Source organism: Psammomys obesus, unplaced genomic scaffold (assembly GCF_907164565.1).
Source record: "Psammomys obesus unplaced genomic scaffold, mPsaObe1.curated_primary_1811, whole genome shotgun sequence".
NCBI classification, from domain to species: domain Eukaryota; kingdom Metazoa; phylum Chordata; class Mammalia; order Rodentia; family Muridae; genus Psammomys; species Psammomys obesus.
This window is the reverse complement of record NW_026585689.1, coordinates 10,355,151-10,371,970: the sequence shown is the minus strand read 5'-3', so window position 1 is coordinate 10,371,970 and position 16,820 is coordinate 10,355,151. Positions and strand designations below refer to the sequence as shown.

At 38.6% G+C, this 16,820-nt stretch overlaps 2 protein-coding genes across 4 annotated transcripts in view; both read right to left on the bottom strand.

The window, feature by feature from the left end:
* Window positions 1-5,458, bottom strand: part of Impg2 (interphotoreceptor matrix proteoglycan 2) — a 57,962-nt gene extending 52,504 nt beyond the window's left edge. The window contains exons 1-2 of the mRNA XM_055593479.1: window positions 5,371-5,458; window positions 4,494-4,739 (exon numbers count right to left, since the gene is read on the bottom strand). Of these exons, the coding sequence (XP_055449454.1) occupies window positions 4,494-4,739; window positions 5,371-5,458 (334 nt within the window). The remainder of the gene's footprint in view (window positions 1-4,493; window positions 4,740-5,370) is intronic.
* A 5,043-nt stretch (window positions 5,459-10,501) lies between these two features.
* Window positions 10,502-16,820, bottom strand: part of Senp7 (SUMO specific peptidase 7) — a 127,753-nt gene continuing 121,434 nt past the window's right edge. For all 3 annotated transcript variants that reach the window (XM_055594109.1, XM_055594117.1, XM_055594126.1), the window contains 3 exons: window positions 16,449-16,517; window positions 15,085-15,235; window positions 10,502-12,261 (listed from right to left, as the gene is read on the bottom strand). In XM_055594109.1, coding sequence (XP_055450084.1) covers window positions 12,124-12,261; window positions 15,085-15,235; window positions 16,449-16,517 — 358 coding nt within the window. In that variant the 3' untranslated portion in view covers window positions 10,502-12,123. The remainder of the gene's footprint in view (window positions 12,262-15,084; window positions 15,236-16,448; window positions 16,518-16,820) is intronic.

Genomic DNA, 16,820 nt, shown 5'->3' with positions numbered 1-16,820 from the left:
TGTGTGTGTGTGTGTGTGTGTGTGTGTGTGTGTGTGTGTGTGTGTGTTTGCAAAAAAAGAAAGAATAACTTTTCTGGAGACACAGAGCCAGCAAATCTACAGATCAAATATTGTATGGGGCCTACTGACAATAAAAAGAAAATCATTTTGTTGTTTGACTAAAATTCAAGTTTTAATGACTGCCCTACATTTTTATTTACTAAATCAGGTAGCTCTATATATACTTCATAAGTTATAGATGGCCTCATCCCATCCTACATTACTCATGCACATAAGCTTTAAACAAACAGAACTTTACCTTTGAATTCCTACACCCTCCAGGATACTGGAAAATGTCAACTTGCTCTTCACAATAAGCATGGAAGGCTTATTTATGTACTTCCTGAATATTTAACTCTCCTCTTAGGGCTACGTTTGCAGCATCCCAACGGCTCTGATAAGTTGTGCTTTCATTTCATTGCATTCTAATTTATAGAGATCTGCCTGGCTCTGCCTCCCAAATGCTGGGATTAAAGACATGTACATCTTTGCCCAGCTGAGTTATTTGATTTCTTCTTTAATGCTATGTATGTATATGTATATTTGAGATCTTAATCCTTTGTTCGATATGTAACTAGCAAATTTTTCTCCCATTCTGTAGGGTCTCTACATGAGTAAAAATTTCCCTGGCATTCTGCAGTACCTTATTCTCTGTTCTTTGTCAGTTGTGGGTCTCTGTGTTAATCACCACCTACTGTAAATAGAAGCTTGTCAGATGAAGGTTGGAGAGGTGCACCAATCTAAAGGTATAGTGATAAGGCATTAGGAGTTGCTTTAACACTACTCCCATTGAGCAGCATAATCGTAGTAGCTTCTCTCTGGGAGCCTATGACCTGTCTAGCCATAGATTCTTGGCCTGATGATAGTGCCACCTTGTGGAGCAGAAGTTAAATTTCATTAGAAAGTGTTTGGTTGCTCCCATAATGTCCATGCCACTGTTGCACAGTGGGCATGTTTTGACAGGCCAGTATTTTTAGCTTGTAGGGTTCACAGCAATGGAAGACTTGTCACAATCTCCCAGTAACCACTGCTGAGGAATTAAATTGTATTCAATATTCAACAAAACAAGGTGACTCCAATGAGACCAGAAGAGGGCAGCAGATCTTCTAGGATTGGAGTTATAGATGGTTGTGAGTGACTATGTGAGAGCTGGAAATCAAAACTGGTCTGCTGGAAGAAGAGTCTGTGCTCCTAGCCACCAAGCCATCTCCTTCAACCCTTTCCCAATTTTCAAAAGCATAAGAGTTAAAGTATTATTTTCTACTATGATCATAATAACAACCATGTTACAATGGCTGTATCAACCATTTACTTTTCTGAAGTCCCTTTTCTAATTTTTAATTTTTTTTATTTACATTCTTTCATATTGAAATTACAATATAATTACATAATTTTCCCCTTCTTCCCTTTTCTTTCCTCCCATGTACCCTCCCTTTCTCTCTTTCAAGTTCATGGCCTCTTTTTTCATTTTACACATACACAATATATATATTTTTTCCTAAATACATAACTATAATCTGCTTAGTATGTATAATGTTACTTGTATACATATTTTCAGGGTTACTTTCTAATAACCCACTCATAGCACCTGTATTTTTTAATTATTTCAAGAATGCTTTTTTTCTTTTTTCTTTTCTTGGCTTCTTTTTTGAGCAGTATCTATTGAATTTTTTTAAAGAGCAAAACACCAAAAAATCTGGGCACAGGGGTCTTTTCTGAGACTGATACTCCAAACAAGGACCATGCTAGGAAATGAACCCCTGCACAGATATAGCCCATGGTAGCTCAGTCTCCAAGTGGGTTCCCTAGTAAAAGGAACAGGGACTGTCTTTGACATGAACTCAGTGGCTGGCTCTTTGATCACCTCCTTCTGAGTGGGGAGCAGCCTTACCAGGACACAGAGGAAGACAATGCAGCCAGTCCTGATGAGACCTGATAGGCTAGGGTCAGAGGGAAGGGGAGGAGGGCCTCCCCTATTGGTGGACTTGGGGAGGGGCATTGGAGGAAAAGAGGGAGGGAGGGTGGGAAGGAATGAGCGAGAGGGCTACACCTGGGAAACAAAGTGAATAAATTGTACTTAATAAAAAAGAGCAAAATGAGGGAGCGGGATACAGCTGGGACACAGAGTTAACAAAATGTAACTAAAAAGAAAAATAAAATTAAAAAAAAAAAAGAGCAAAACGATCACAAAATAGAAACAGATTCCTTAGTGGCTGGCCCTTTCCTATTAACTGTGAAATGGACAGCTGAGACAACTTGATATTCTGATCTATTTCAACTTAAAATCCAAGCAATGTAAATAATCTTGTTACACTAGCTACTATCATTATCCACCACTGGCAGGTCCTTCACATCCTCTTCACTTTACAATTTCACTTTCAACCTAAGGTCCCACATAAAAATTCTAGGTCTATGATCCCCTGTAAGAAGTTAAAAAAAAAAAAAAAAGAGCCTATTCTTGAATAATGTTCAATAGTTCTTAAATATAACCAAGACTGTAACATTCTTTTAAAGATACTAATATACTGTACCATGCTATAAAAACATAAAACATTGCATATATAAAATGTTTTACCTGGTTGTAAGGGTTTTTATTTTATTTTATTTTTTTCTTATCAGTTACATTTTATTAACTCTGTATCCCAGATGTATCCCGCTCCCTCATTCCCTCCCAATCCCACCCTCCCTCCCTCATCTCCTCCCTGCCCCTTTCCAAGTCCACTGATAGGGGGACCTCCTCCCCATTCATCTGATCCTGGCCTAACAGGATTGCTCCCCCCTTGGGGGGTGGGGAGGTCAAAGAGCCAGCCATTGAGTTCCTGTTAGAAATAGTCCTTGTTCCCCTTACTATGGGAAAACAATTGGTTGCTGAGCTACCACGGGCTACATCCGAGCAGAGGTTCTAGGTTATATCCATACATGGTCCTTGGTTGAATGTCAGTCTCAGAAAAGACCCTGTGCCCAGATATATTTGGTCCTTGTGGAGCTCCTATCCTTTCCCCATCATACTAACTCCCCTTCTTTCATATGATTCCCTGTACTCTGCCGAAGGTTTAGTTATGAGTCTTTGTATCTGCTTTGAAAACACTGCTAGTCAGAGTCTTTCAAATGCCTTCAGTAGTGTAAAAGAGAATGGCAAGGAACAGAAAATTAAAATAATGAAGTAGCAGCTGAGAAAAACAATCATACAACCTAGTGCCAGAGAAAATATTAAGTACTCAGTAAACATTTGCTGAACAAATAAATGAATGTTTAACAGGACAGTCCTTTATTGACTGTTGAATACATAAAAAGCAAAATTTGAAAATCCTTTAAATGTCTAAAGTATATATATAATGTTCAATTAAGCAATGTTAGTAAATATAAAAAACAGTGTAAATTCACGTAGCAGAAGACATGAATCTGAGGATAATACTCTTAATCAAAAATAAGACAAATGCCATGAGTCCATTGAGAGAAGGACCAACATTTTTAACATTAAAAATGTTGTATCCTGAAGGCTGGAAAGATGGCTCAGAGGTTAAGAGCCCTGGCTGCTCTTCCAGAGATCATGAGTTCAATTCCCAGCAACCACATGGAGGCTCACAACCATCTACAATGAAATCTGGTGCCCTTTTCTGGCATGCAGGTGTACATGCAAACACAACATTGTATACATAATAAATAATAAATTTTTAAAAATGTTGTGTCCTCCCTGCTCAGATGTAGTCAATTGGCAGTTCAGTCTCCATGTGGATAGCTGAGTGAGGGGAGCAGGGGCTGCCTCTGTCATGAACTCAGTTGACTGCTCTCTGATCACTTCCCCGATGAAGCAGCCTTGCCAGACCACAGAAGAAGAGGATCCAAGAAGTCCTGATGAGACTTCACAAGCTATGGGTAGATGGCAATAATCTAGAACTCCCCCTATCAGTGGAGTAGGGGAAGGGAATGATGGGAAGAGGGAGGGAGGGTGGGACTATAGAACTTGAGGGAAGGGGCTTCAACTGGGATATAGAATGAATAAATTGTGAAAAAAAAAAGAAAAAAGATTAAAAGAAAAAAAAATGTGTCCTAATCACACAACTATCTGCACGAATCTATGGCATTTCCAAAGTACACAATAAAAAAACTCATTATATTTTCATATATAAAATAAGCAGGAAAGCACATGAGTCTTTGTTTATAAATATGTGTTATGGGTAACAATAGACAAATTATTATAATGAAAAACAAAAGTTACACTTAATATATCCAGGCAGACAATAGTGTTTCAAGGACTTCAAAAAAATTAAAATATCTTTTTTTTACAACAATGTACATTCTTCTCTTAATTTATATTAATATGATTAAGTCCTTTTCTCACTAGTATTTGGTTTATTTCTAACTACATTGTCACATTTTTACCATAAACATGCACAACATATGTGATAGTTTGAGTTTCATAAAGGAGCCCAAGGGGTTGGGTGCCTGCTTACCTCGGGCTTTAAAATACTTCACATGGCTTGCCACAGCCTCTGCAACACTTTCATTGGGGCAAATTTTTACTCCATTTGGGAACAAAATAGATCTCCGCCTTCTAAGCAGCCATCTCCTCCCAGCCTCTGGGGGGTCCAACAGCTGTCTTTTTCTGGTGGCCAGGGAAGGGTCTGTTGACTTCTCCGGTTCGAGGACAGAGACTGAACGCATGGGTCCTTGTCTCTCTTCTGGAGAGAAGATGGTCTGTTATTATAGAGAACAGACTGGGGGCATGACTGGAGCTTTCAGGAAAGTGCAGGTGCAGTACAAATGGCAGCAAATAGAGAAAAGCTGATGTTTGCACCACACTGAAAATGTAAAGACCATGCTCAAACATATGCGTGCACATCAAAGGAAGAAGTATTCAGGCTTTTTCCCCATTTTGTCAGTATTCCTTTAATTCAAGATTTTTTCTTTTAATTCTAATTTTTATTTATTCATTTTACATGCTGGTTGTAGGCGGTAGCCCTCTCCCTCCTCCCCTCCCAGTCCCACCCTCACTTCCTGTTTCCCCTAAGCCCCCACCCTGGCCCCAACTACTCAGAGAAGGGGAGACCCATCCACCCAACCACCCTAGCACAGCAAGTTGCATCAAGGCTTCAAGACTGTTTTTAAAATCAAATACACACCAAATTTCAACACGGGGATGTTAAGGTTTGAAGCGGGAATTATAATGAGAAAGAAAACCCAAATCATGGGTGATATTCCAAAGCTGCTCCATAAAACAGTCACAAAGATTAATCGCCATATTTTCTTAATAGCAACCACGTAAATATTACTATTTTAAGACTATACCAAAAGTCCCCAAAACTCTGAGAGCAAGCAGTGGCTTTCAATTACCTGAGAGTGACACAAGGCTTCCTCCTGTCAGGAAAAATATCAAAATGCACAGAGAAATCCTCCCCAAAGGAGGAAACATAATCATTTGGGCCAAAATGGAAGAAACGAGATGACAAAATCCTTAAGTGAGCATCCGGAGTTTTGAAATTTCCACTAACAAACTTGTACAAGAAAAGGGCTTGCAGTTAAAAGCTTGTGTCTAGGAGTGGGCAACCACTCTAAAATCATTGTCGATTAGTGTAAATAAAAACCTGTCCTTTCGGAGTAGCTCTGGCTTCTTTTCTGACTTAATAGGGATGCTATGGAAGCAGGGAGGTAAGCTAATTAGGACAGATGGGCAGAGAGTTCTGTTCTAATCTAGCCAGCTAAGCTCCTTAGTAAGCCTCGCCTCTCTTCAACAAGCGGTCAGTTCAGTGTGCTTCACGTGTGTTTTTCCTGCAGATGCTCTGACCTCGTGGGTCACATGTGGTAGGTTCACCAGCTCTCTGTGTTTTCCTAGGACGAAGATGCAGAAGCCTGAAGCCCCCATTTCCCCGCATAGAAGAAAATCCTCCCTTTTTAACCGCTTACCTTATCTTCCTTCTTGTGCCTAGCGAAGGAATAAAGCAAGCCCGTGCTGGAGCTGTGTGAGAATTAACAGATGAACTCATTTTGTCTACATAGCATGGCTTAAAATAGTACCTGACAAATATTACATGTATAATATAAATCCTGTTTTATAAAAATAACTGTGCGGCCAAGTTTTCTATCGAATGTGAAGTTCATGCCACCTGGGATGGCAGCGGTATTCCAGTGGAAGAATTCACCAAGAGAGAAAAAGGCACAGATAGTTTCAGAAGTAGTGTGGACAAGCCACGATGAACAAGAGAGCAAAAAGTATCTGCCAAGAAATACGCTAAGGCATGGTTTTGATGGGGTCGTGTGAACAGTGAGGCAGTGTTTCAACGTCCTGGTGTCCTAGAACAATTGTAGTCAAACCCTTACAATTTACTGTTTCCAACTGAACAGTTCTGAGAGGCCTTGCTCTGAGCCCATCCTGCCCTGAGGAAGGATATATTGGGATAAAGTGGTTCAACACAGCCTAGAAGGCCATTCGCTGGGAATTGTTCTGTATGAATGTGAGGACCTTTTAATCTACAAATGGTGTCCTACACCAAAAGGGAATAAAATTCTATATGAGTAAAGTTTTTCACTAACCAAATAGAAAGCGACAAAGTTAACCAAAAATCCCTGTGAAAACTAGGAATTACTATCAAATAATTTACAATTTTGTTTTACATATTCTGGTAAATTTTTTGAAAGAAAAAATTACTTAAGATCTACAGAACATGTTCCTTAGAAACCTTAACTAATTGTGTCATTGTCAACGTTTTTATCATGTAGGAAAAGCTTATCAATTGCATCTATGATAGCCTCACATAAACATTTGCAGCCCTTTAAAAGCTGTGTGTGCATAGTTGTATCTGTAAAATATTAGTAATGTTTTATAAAATATAAAAATTTTACGTGTCAGAGAGAAAAACTAAAAATAATTAATCTTAGGTACTTTTGATGAATGCAAACACAAAAAAATTTTTAATTAATGAACACTGGAAAAATTATTCTTTTTGTTGGCCTACACCAAAGAATAAAAAGCCTCTGAGAATCAAGGCATTCAGGAAACACTGATGTACTTAGACTGAGAAAATGCAGAATGTTTTCAGTATTTGACAGGCTTGTAGCCCACAAGTAAGTGCATGCGCACATGGAATAGAAATTATTAAACTTTTATACAAACTTCTATGAAGGAACAGAACAACGAATAATTATTATATGATTATTCTGAAGGAAGAGCCATATACAGTGTTATCTGGTAATGAATATTCACCAAAATACTAGCATGGATGGGGAAGGCCCCTGAGATCCCACCTTTAGCCAAAGAGCTATTTGTAGTTGATGGCTGCTGTGGGACAGTCATTCTCCTTTGGGGACATGGCCAGTGGGAGGTTGTCCGGGCCTCTGAGGACGGCCCCTACATCCATGCTCATATGCACAGCACTAATTAAGCCATGGGGCTGTTAGGAAATGACTTAAAAGGAGGTCATGGAGTTGGGTGAGAGGGTAGGGGAATTTGGGGGTGTCAGAGGGAGGTAATGGTGGACAGATATGACCAAAATGTATAACTTTTTAAAGATAAACTAAAAATATTATTTAAAAAAGAGAAGCATTTGATTTCAAAAGAGCAAAGAGTTGTGTGTGTGTGTGTGTGTGTGTGTGTGTGTGTGTGTAGCAAAATGCTGAATAATAGACTTAAGTTAGGTATCACTTATCCAAAAGTGCTTGGGACTAGAAATACTGCAATCAAATATCAAACATTAAGTTTAAAAGAACATATTATAATAATTAGCCTGCTTAGAAACAAAATCAACTTCAGTTAATTAGCTATGACTTGGGGTTTAAAGTGGCACTACCTGGTTCCACCTATACCTTGTTGAAAAATACCTCACACTGTTATTACCACAGTAACTGTACGAAGAGTACATCTTCACCTGAGGTCTTCTTGAGGCTTTGATTTCTCCAGTCCCCACAAAAAAACAGTTTTACAGATGAGATCATTTTGGTAAGCACAGGCCACAGCAGCTGGAGGCTCATATACAAAGAAGCCTGTCTTCCAACCTGCGATAGGCAAAGTTACAGAATTTCACAGGAATATGCCTAGCTGAAAAAAGCAGAAGTAGAGCATGATTGAGTGACTGTACAGCTAAGGAAAGTAAGGACAAGGACAAATAGGCTGGCACGGGATGGAGGCGGCTCTATGGCAAGATAAGACATTTCACTTCCCGACCAATGTATGCAAACTTCTTAAAAATCATGGTAGACATAAGTATGTATATGTGTGTGTGTATGTATTTTAAGAAGTTTGAAACTTTCACAGGCAGTACCTGATTAAATGAGACTTTAAAACAAACAAAAAAAAAAACCCAAAAAACAAACAAAAACTTGCTTTTCTCCAATCTCAAGAGTCTTAAGTTAAAATCTGTATCTTCTCTACAAATAATCTCTGGGCACTATCAGGCTTTTTACTGTCTATTGTCCCTCACGGTTTCCTAATCTAACAAACTTATATCCTTTAGGCTTACTTTCACTATACTTCCAAAGAAACTCTGCTGTTCTTACCAAAATATGTTTTATAATTTATTTATTTGTTTATAAATTATAGTTTATTCACTTTGTATTCTAGCTATAACCCCCTCCCTTATTCCCTCTCTCCCTCCCTCATCTCCTTTCATGCCCCTCCCCAAGTCCACTGATAGAGTAGGTTCTCCTCCCCTTCCCTCTGGCCCTAGCCTCTCAGGTCTCATCAGGACTGGCTGCACTGTCTTCCTCTGTGGCCTGGTAAGGCTGCTTTCCCCTCAGGGGCAGGCGAGCAAACAGCAGGCCAATCAGTTCATGTCATGTCAGAGACTGCCCATTTCCCTTACGAGGGAACTCACTTGGGAGACTGTACTGTCATGGGCTAAATCTGTGCAGGTCTTACCAAATGATCTCACCAAATTAATAGACTTGCTCATCTGTTCAGAAGTGAGTGTCTGCTTTCAAAAACATAGGAGTTCGTGTCTTCATGTATGGTTAGTGTGCATGTGTGTGCATGTGGGCACACTGGGCTCAGCTCACCTGTGGAGGCCTGAGGGCATCTTGTAAAATCAGATCTCTCTTTTTACCTTCACATGGTTCCAGGAACCAAACGCAGGTCACTATGTGTCCTGGTTAGTTTTTATTGCCAAGTTCATACAATCAAGTCACCTAAGAAAGGGGGTCTCAACTGAGAAACTGCCTGGATCAGACTGGCCTAGGATCATGGCTGTGGGAGAACTGTCAAGACTGTTGATTGATGTAGGAGAGCTCAGCCCACTACTGTGTGCTGGATCACCCCCAGGCAAGGGGATCTAGGCTGTAATAAGAAGCTAAATGAACAGGAGGCCCATGCCCCAGTGGATGGACCCCTACATCCATGCTCCCATGGGAAGCAGTAATTAGACCAGATGTGTATTAATAAGCAACATCAACAACAAAAGGGCATGCAGTTGGACAATAAGGTGGCGGGCACCGTGAGCATTAGGAGATAATAGTGAATAGGTATAAAATCAAAATGTATGAAATGTTTAATTAATAAATATAGAGCATTATAAAAAGTAAGCATTTGCAAGCTGGGCGGTGGTGTCACGCACCTTTAATCCCAGCAGTTGGGAGGCAGAGGCATGCAGATCTCTGTGAGTTCGAGGCCAGCCTGGTCCTACAGATTGAGTTTCAGGACAGTCAGGGCTACACAGAGAAATCCTGTCTCAAATAATGAGTTGAGTATTGCTTTCAAAAAAGGAAAGGGTTAATTTTTCATGTGTCTAGCAAAATGCTGGCAGAGGGAGAGAATCGGTGTACAGTATTCTTCTAGTTTCTGCTTGAACTTTCTACCCTGACTTCCTTCCTCTGGAGCATAAGATGAAATAAACTTGCCTCCCCAAGTTGGTTTGGGTGTTTGCCACAGCAATGGAAAGAGACTACAGGATGCTAGGCTTGCACAGCAAATGCTTGCATGATGACCATGGAGTTCCTTTTCTTGTGCTGTACTACTAGCCACCAGAGATTGCAGCTGGGTATCACTTACGTGAAAATACCTGGGGCAGAAGGGTCTTGTGTTTTGGGTCTCAGATAATTTGCAAATGCATGAGTGTGTCTTGGGAAAGCCTCTGAGCATACCTATGATATTCATTTATGTTTCACATATACTCTTCATACCTATCCTGAGATAATTTTACATATTACTTTTAGTGTTTTGACTGTCACCAATCGCATGAGGTCAGGTGTGGAATTTTCTATGTGTGATAGCATGTTGGTGCTCAGAACATTTCACACTTAAAAACATTTTGGATTATGGATTTGGAGAACACTGTTTTTATCTAATTAAGTTGCTCTACTTGAAGTAAAAATATTTTCCTTTACACAAAGAGACATGTGAATTAACTATATACTTGTCAAAATGTGAAGAAAAATTAATTTAAGCATCCAATTACATGGTATATGCAGGACACAATACAATTAAAAATACGTTTCTAGCAGTGCTTCATATTTAAGAAAAAAATTACAATTTAATCAATTGAAAACATGTTTAATATAAAATGTTGATAACCTCAAATCATTACTTCTACATGAGTTGAGGAAAACAAATTTTAAAGTCTCTAAAACATGATGAAGAACAGTGCTATCCTGGAAAAACACACAAACAAAAAAGTTCAGAAATTACAAGATGTTGTCTTACACACTTGCTTTTCAAAATTAGATGTACAAAACAATGAACAGCCACTTTTTAAAAAATGTCTCCCCAACACACACAAATTGGGAATGAAATACGCAACTAATAACCATTTTCATGTAAGATCTCCAAGTATCTTGAAGAATGCAGAGAGACAAGATTTACAGAACTGAGGGAACGTAGGAGGCTGACAACCCCAAGTCACTTGATTTTGAAGTAAAACCTTCAGACATCTCTGTTTTATCTTAAATTGCCTTTGTTTCAAATGCTTTCAAACTATAAACACTTATAATTGTAAATCGAAGAGATGTTTAAAATAACATTCTAAAACCCATTATCTGAGAAAACAGTATGATCAGGTCTTCCTCAAAATATTTCTGATAGCATACGATTCTAAAATGTTTGCTACATAATATCACTATCATTACATAAATTCAGTAGAACTGTTACCTGAACATTTAATAAAATATTAGGTACTGTATGTGTGAGATCCATGGTGGATCATACATCTTTAAAAACTATAACTTAAAAATACAAAAGAAATGAGAAGTCTGCCTTTACAGATGAATGGTGGGTAAACCAAATTATAAAATTACATTATTTGGTTCTAAATAATAAATAGAAGTTTAAAAGTATTCTCTTTGTTAAAATTGTGAGAACACCAATTTTTATCTTTTATAGAAACTGTACACACACATTGTGGGATAATACAGGAATGAATATTTATATTGCTATACCTCAAATAAAGCTTAGCTACATAATGTTTTACACTAATCTGGTATTAAAGTTTGTTCCACATTTTATCTGAACAAATGAACCCATTTCTCATATCCCTACAAATGACATCGGAAAAAGTGGAGCAGGGAATTAGAGCAAAGTAATTGCATTTAGCAATTGAGAATAATAAGCTGCACTTTGAAAGGGTAATTTTTTGACTAACGATATTTCGGTTTTTTTTCCACACTATACAGAAGAGATGCCGTGAATGGCATTTTCTGAAGCCTTGCTACTAAGTTCTTTTTAAAAAAAATACACAGTATTCATACTGCATGCTTGAGCTGCAAAGAATAGAACTACAATATGATGGGACCTGCCAACCCCTGACAAGCACTGGGGCCGGCACCAGGGAGGAGGCCCCTCCCATCAGCACCCAGTTATGTGGAAGTACAGATCACATAGTTTTATTACATAATGAAAACATTCCCACATTACATATGCTGTTGCATAATCCAAGCATATTTAGTCATAAAAATATCATATTTATGAAATTTTCATTTCTATCTTATAAGTGCTTCTACGTCACCTTTACCTGAAAGAGCCCAATGACTCAAACAAGATACCATGTACATTTTAACAAGTTATGAACTACTGCAAGATACTTTCTTCTCTGTAAGCTGACACAAATGCTGGTAAGCGGCTTTCCAGTAAGCTGAGAGAGCATGCGCCGTGTCTGTACAGCTTAACTAGCTACTGATGCCCTTCTGCTGCTGTAAATGAAGTTTCAAAATGAGCTCCCGAATATCTTCCCGCTTGGTCTTTATCACATGGCGAGGAAACCATTTCTCCAAGTGAATTGGAAGTTCAAAGTTAACAATGGGATCCTAATAAGAGAAAAGAAAGAATGCCATTAGTGTGACATCATGATTTCAATTTTTTTCAAATCCCACTTTTATAGGAAATTTTTTTTAAATGATACCTTCCAAGAAAGAACAGCTTTTTGCCTACCATACCACAGCACTCATCTAATGCACACAGCAAGTTTTCAGTTCCTCAACTGGGTAACTCTGGCTGTAATCTATTCCAGAACATTTCCAAAAAATTGCTAACTTTTAAACATTAAAATTAAATAGGCTACTCTGTTACAATGCGTGTTTGAGAGTTGTAATTGGTAAAGAATGATTCATCAGAACTCAGAATTCAGATTACTTTGAGCATATGTTAATATTGTTAAACTATTACAGAGAAAGCTCCAGTGATAAGAAATTCCAGAGTTGTAAACATGAAAAATCCCACTAAAAGTCATCTTTTATGGTAGGAAGTAGCATCCAGTACAGCTACATTTCCATAATGTTAATTTAATGGCAAAGTTGAGTTGCAACTACAATGTTATTTTTCCTTGTGTTTTACTATTTCAGTTACTCCAGAAGGCTACATTAGCTTGAGTTAATCTGAAGAAACTGCTAGAAGGCTAGCAAAAGAACTCTAATCTTACAGAAGAAGGGATGGGCCAAGTGTGGAACTTCAACATGAACTCACTAACTGTGACTCTGTGATCCAAGGCTATATGTTGATTTACCATTGGAAATTTTCATTAGAATTTGTGTTGTTTTCATTAGGAAAACATTGGTTCCTCAAGTCTATTTTTTAGCATGATCACTGCTACATTAGCAAACAAATCTACAAAGACATAAGTTTAGAAGTTTTAGCTTCTCCCACGAACTTTACATGATGATCCTGTATTTAAAATATACTCTATTAACAAAGGCTACCTAAAATTGGAGTAATGTAACCAAGTCAGAATATGTCAGTAGAAAGGCCCACTGGGTATTGAAAACCTTAAATCAAAACCTACTTGGAAACAATCCTAAAGGACCAGAACTGTCATCATATACTGAAGTTCAATGTGGAATAAAAAGAGGGCCTAAGTGGTTGAAGAATGGAAGCAAGGTAGAAGAGGGAGCATAGAGAGAAATAAAGGTGGAGATCAGGCCTGCAGAGGAACGAGAAATGGTGGATCTCTGTGACAAGCTGCAGACCTAAATCAGAATAGGCCTCTGAGAGGATATGAGAGGTACTTTAGCTAGAAGTCCTAATAGGAGGGGCCATGGACACTAAAGAGGACACCCTTTATCTAGATAAGACTCTTAGTGGACAGAGAAGGTCACCAACGCACCCACAAAAATCTAAATCCAAAACTTACCCTGCCTACAAGATCTATATAGAGCAAATATTGAGAGAATGTCCAACAAATGCTAGGCCCAACTCTAAAACCCACTCCATGGAAGAAAGCCAACCCCTACCAGAATTGTCCTCTTAGAGGCTCCACCCAGCAACAGCTCCAAACAGATACTGAGACTCACAGCCAAACATTGGGCAAAACATAGGGAGTCTACTGGGAAAGAAGGGGAAAGAATAAATGCACCTAGAGGTGACAAAAGCTCTGCCAGAAGATCATCAAAGCCAATCAACCAGGGCCCAGAGGGGCCTATGGAGTCTGAAACACCAACCAAGGACAATGCATGCTCTGGACCTACGTCCTCTACGTAAAAGTAACTGATGGGCATCTCAGGCTTCATGCAGGCCGAATAGTTAAGGGAGTGGGGGATATCTCTGACGTGGACTATGCTGCCTGCTTTTTAAACAATTCCCCCTGATGGGACTGTCCTACCAGGCCACAGGGGAAGAAGACGAACTCAGTCCTCATGTGAATAGACGAGCTGGGGTGTCTGGGTAAAGGGGCTCCCCTTTTCTGAGGAAGGAGGGATGTGGGATGAAGGGTAGGACTGGGAGGAGAGGAGAGAGGGGCCCATGACCAAGATGTAAATTGAATTAATTAATAAAAAATAAAAAGGGAGGCTAAACACAATGTAACAATTATGTGCTAGTTTCTATAATGTGTAAGATCTTTTACTATGAGGTATATTCCTCCCAATTCTAAAGTCCTAAATGCAGACAAGAGTTCTGAAAATAGACAACTGGTTAAAAAAAAAAAAAAACTATCTTCATAAGTGATACTACTAGTGACAAACCTAAATGAGCTGATATGGAAAGGCTGTGATTTCCTGTCATTCAAAGAATGATCTTTAATGTTGCTAAGCTCCAATAAAGTCTGTCTGGATTAGAAAATAATAGCTATCCTTCTAATTACCTTTCCTCAGCTATGATGATCTGAGCTTCTTAAGTAAAGGGTCCTTTTAACACCTAGAATTTTTTTTTTTTTTTTTTTTAGTGTTTTATCTGCGCTATTCACTCTTTCACTAAGCCTTCTGGAACTCTGATTATATGAAAATGAGAGTTCTGTCCTATCAGACTTGTCTCTTCTTTTCTGACTCCTTCAAGTACTCTAATTCTATCTTCTACTGTATCTAATGTGCTGCCAGGTATGTCCAATCTGCAGCCCTAAGGTCACATACATCTGATAACTATGATTGTAGCACAACACACAGGACAGTGTCATGTTGCAAAAGGCTATGTCAAAAGGCTGGGAAGCCTCACTGCCCAGCTAATGAAGATTTTATCCTTTCACATGAGAGTTTCTCTGTGTTTCCTCATCATCTTGCCTCATTAGGTCACTTGTGGTCTCTATGTCTTTCTATATGTCCTTGCCTACTCGCATTTTCCTGCCTCTCTGATGGGCCAGAAATTTGTAACTGCACATTGGTAACTATGAAAAAAAAAAAAAAAAAACCTGTATCAGCACATACCTGGAAGAAGCTTTCCACATACTGCAATAAATAGACTCCACAGTCGCTGCTATTATCCTGCTTAGGGACTTTAGGGCATAGGTCGACCATGTTTGCTTTACTGAATTCACGGTGAGTTTTTCGCTTAACTTCCCACTCAACCTCTAAATACCTGAAATAATCAATAAGAAATGGGACTTGAGTATAAATTGTGATCAGTCTACAAAATTTTCTACAGGGGAAGAAAACACCTCTTTTACAATATCTGTTGCTTCAAATTAAATTTCCAAAGTTGTATTTCAGCAATACAACTGTAATTTATGAGCCTTCCCAAAATACATTGTAAAGAAAGTGATGTGCTTTTCAAATAAAAGCCAGAGTTTCAACAACTAATGTTCACAATTCAGATAACAAAGTTACTTATACTATGAAGTAGGCTAACACATGGCTTTTTAAATAATTGGGTTTTTTTTTCCAGCATTTTGTTAAATTATCAAAGTTCTCTCCAGGGCCAGCTGCTAAAAGTGCTTTCTATCAAAGGTTCCTGCTGCTTCATGACCTAGGTTAGAGCGTCAGGATCCACATAGTGGAAAGAGACAACCAGCTCTCACTAGTTGTCTTCTAGTCGCCTTACCCAAGCACAAGTGTGTCACCACACAAACACGATTTAAATTTTTTTTTCTCAGAAAATCTCTCTCATTAGTGCTCCCATTCTCTTGCTCACTCTCCCCTACCCCACCCCCACATACACTAATAGAAATTTACAAGTTCTATGTCCTTTTTGGGTTTTTTTTCCCTGATCACTAATATCTGCAATGTTGTTACATAAAATTATGAGTTTTGTTCAATTATAAATACAAATTTTGCATTTATCTTTAAAAAATCTAAATCCTTCACTATTAACACATAATAATGAATGTTTAATAATGAATGTTGTTGGCAATCGGATTTCCAGGTTCATTTAAGGTACATGTTACGAATATAATTATTACGCCAGGTAGTTATGGTACGCACCTTTATTCCCAGTACCAGGGAGGCAGAGGCACAAGAATGTCTGTGCATTCAAGACCAGCCTGATCTACAGAGTGAGTTCCAGAACAGCCAGGGCTATCTGGAGAAGCCCTGTCTTGAAAAACCATATATATAATTATTATCATAGTGTTATCAATCTCTTTTTCCATAGTTGCCAGGATCTCATTATTATAGTCCAATGTCCTTCAAAGCTGTCCTTCTAATTTATGGTCCTCTTGCCTGTCAGACTGCAACACCGATTGACATCCAACCAACTGACATCTCCAGCGCTGATTTTAGTAATATTTAAGGTAGTTTCAAAGGTGCTGAGATTTTTAGATAATAGACTGAAGGTAAAAACTGTCATTACTTACTCTCGTAAGTTCTGAACTGTGTTTTGTATAGAAGCAGCTTTCAAGGAATCTAGTATGAGAATACATGGCCTTTAAAACACAAAGGAAAAACATCAAGATGAAGAGATTCATAAAGATGAATACCAAACACAAACCAAACAAAGAAAACATCCAGGGATGGTGAGAGAGTTCAGCAGGTAATTGTCTCTCTACGTTTTATGACCTGACTTCAATAATAGGTAGAAGAATTACCAAAGCTGTCCTCAAACCTTCATATGTGTGCTGAGCCATGGCATATGCAACCCCCAACACACACACATTTATTAAAAGAAGGAAGGAAGGAAGGAAGGAAGGAAGGAAGGAAGGAAGGAAGGAAGGAAGGAAGGAAGGAAG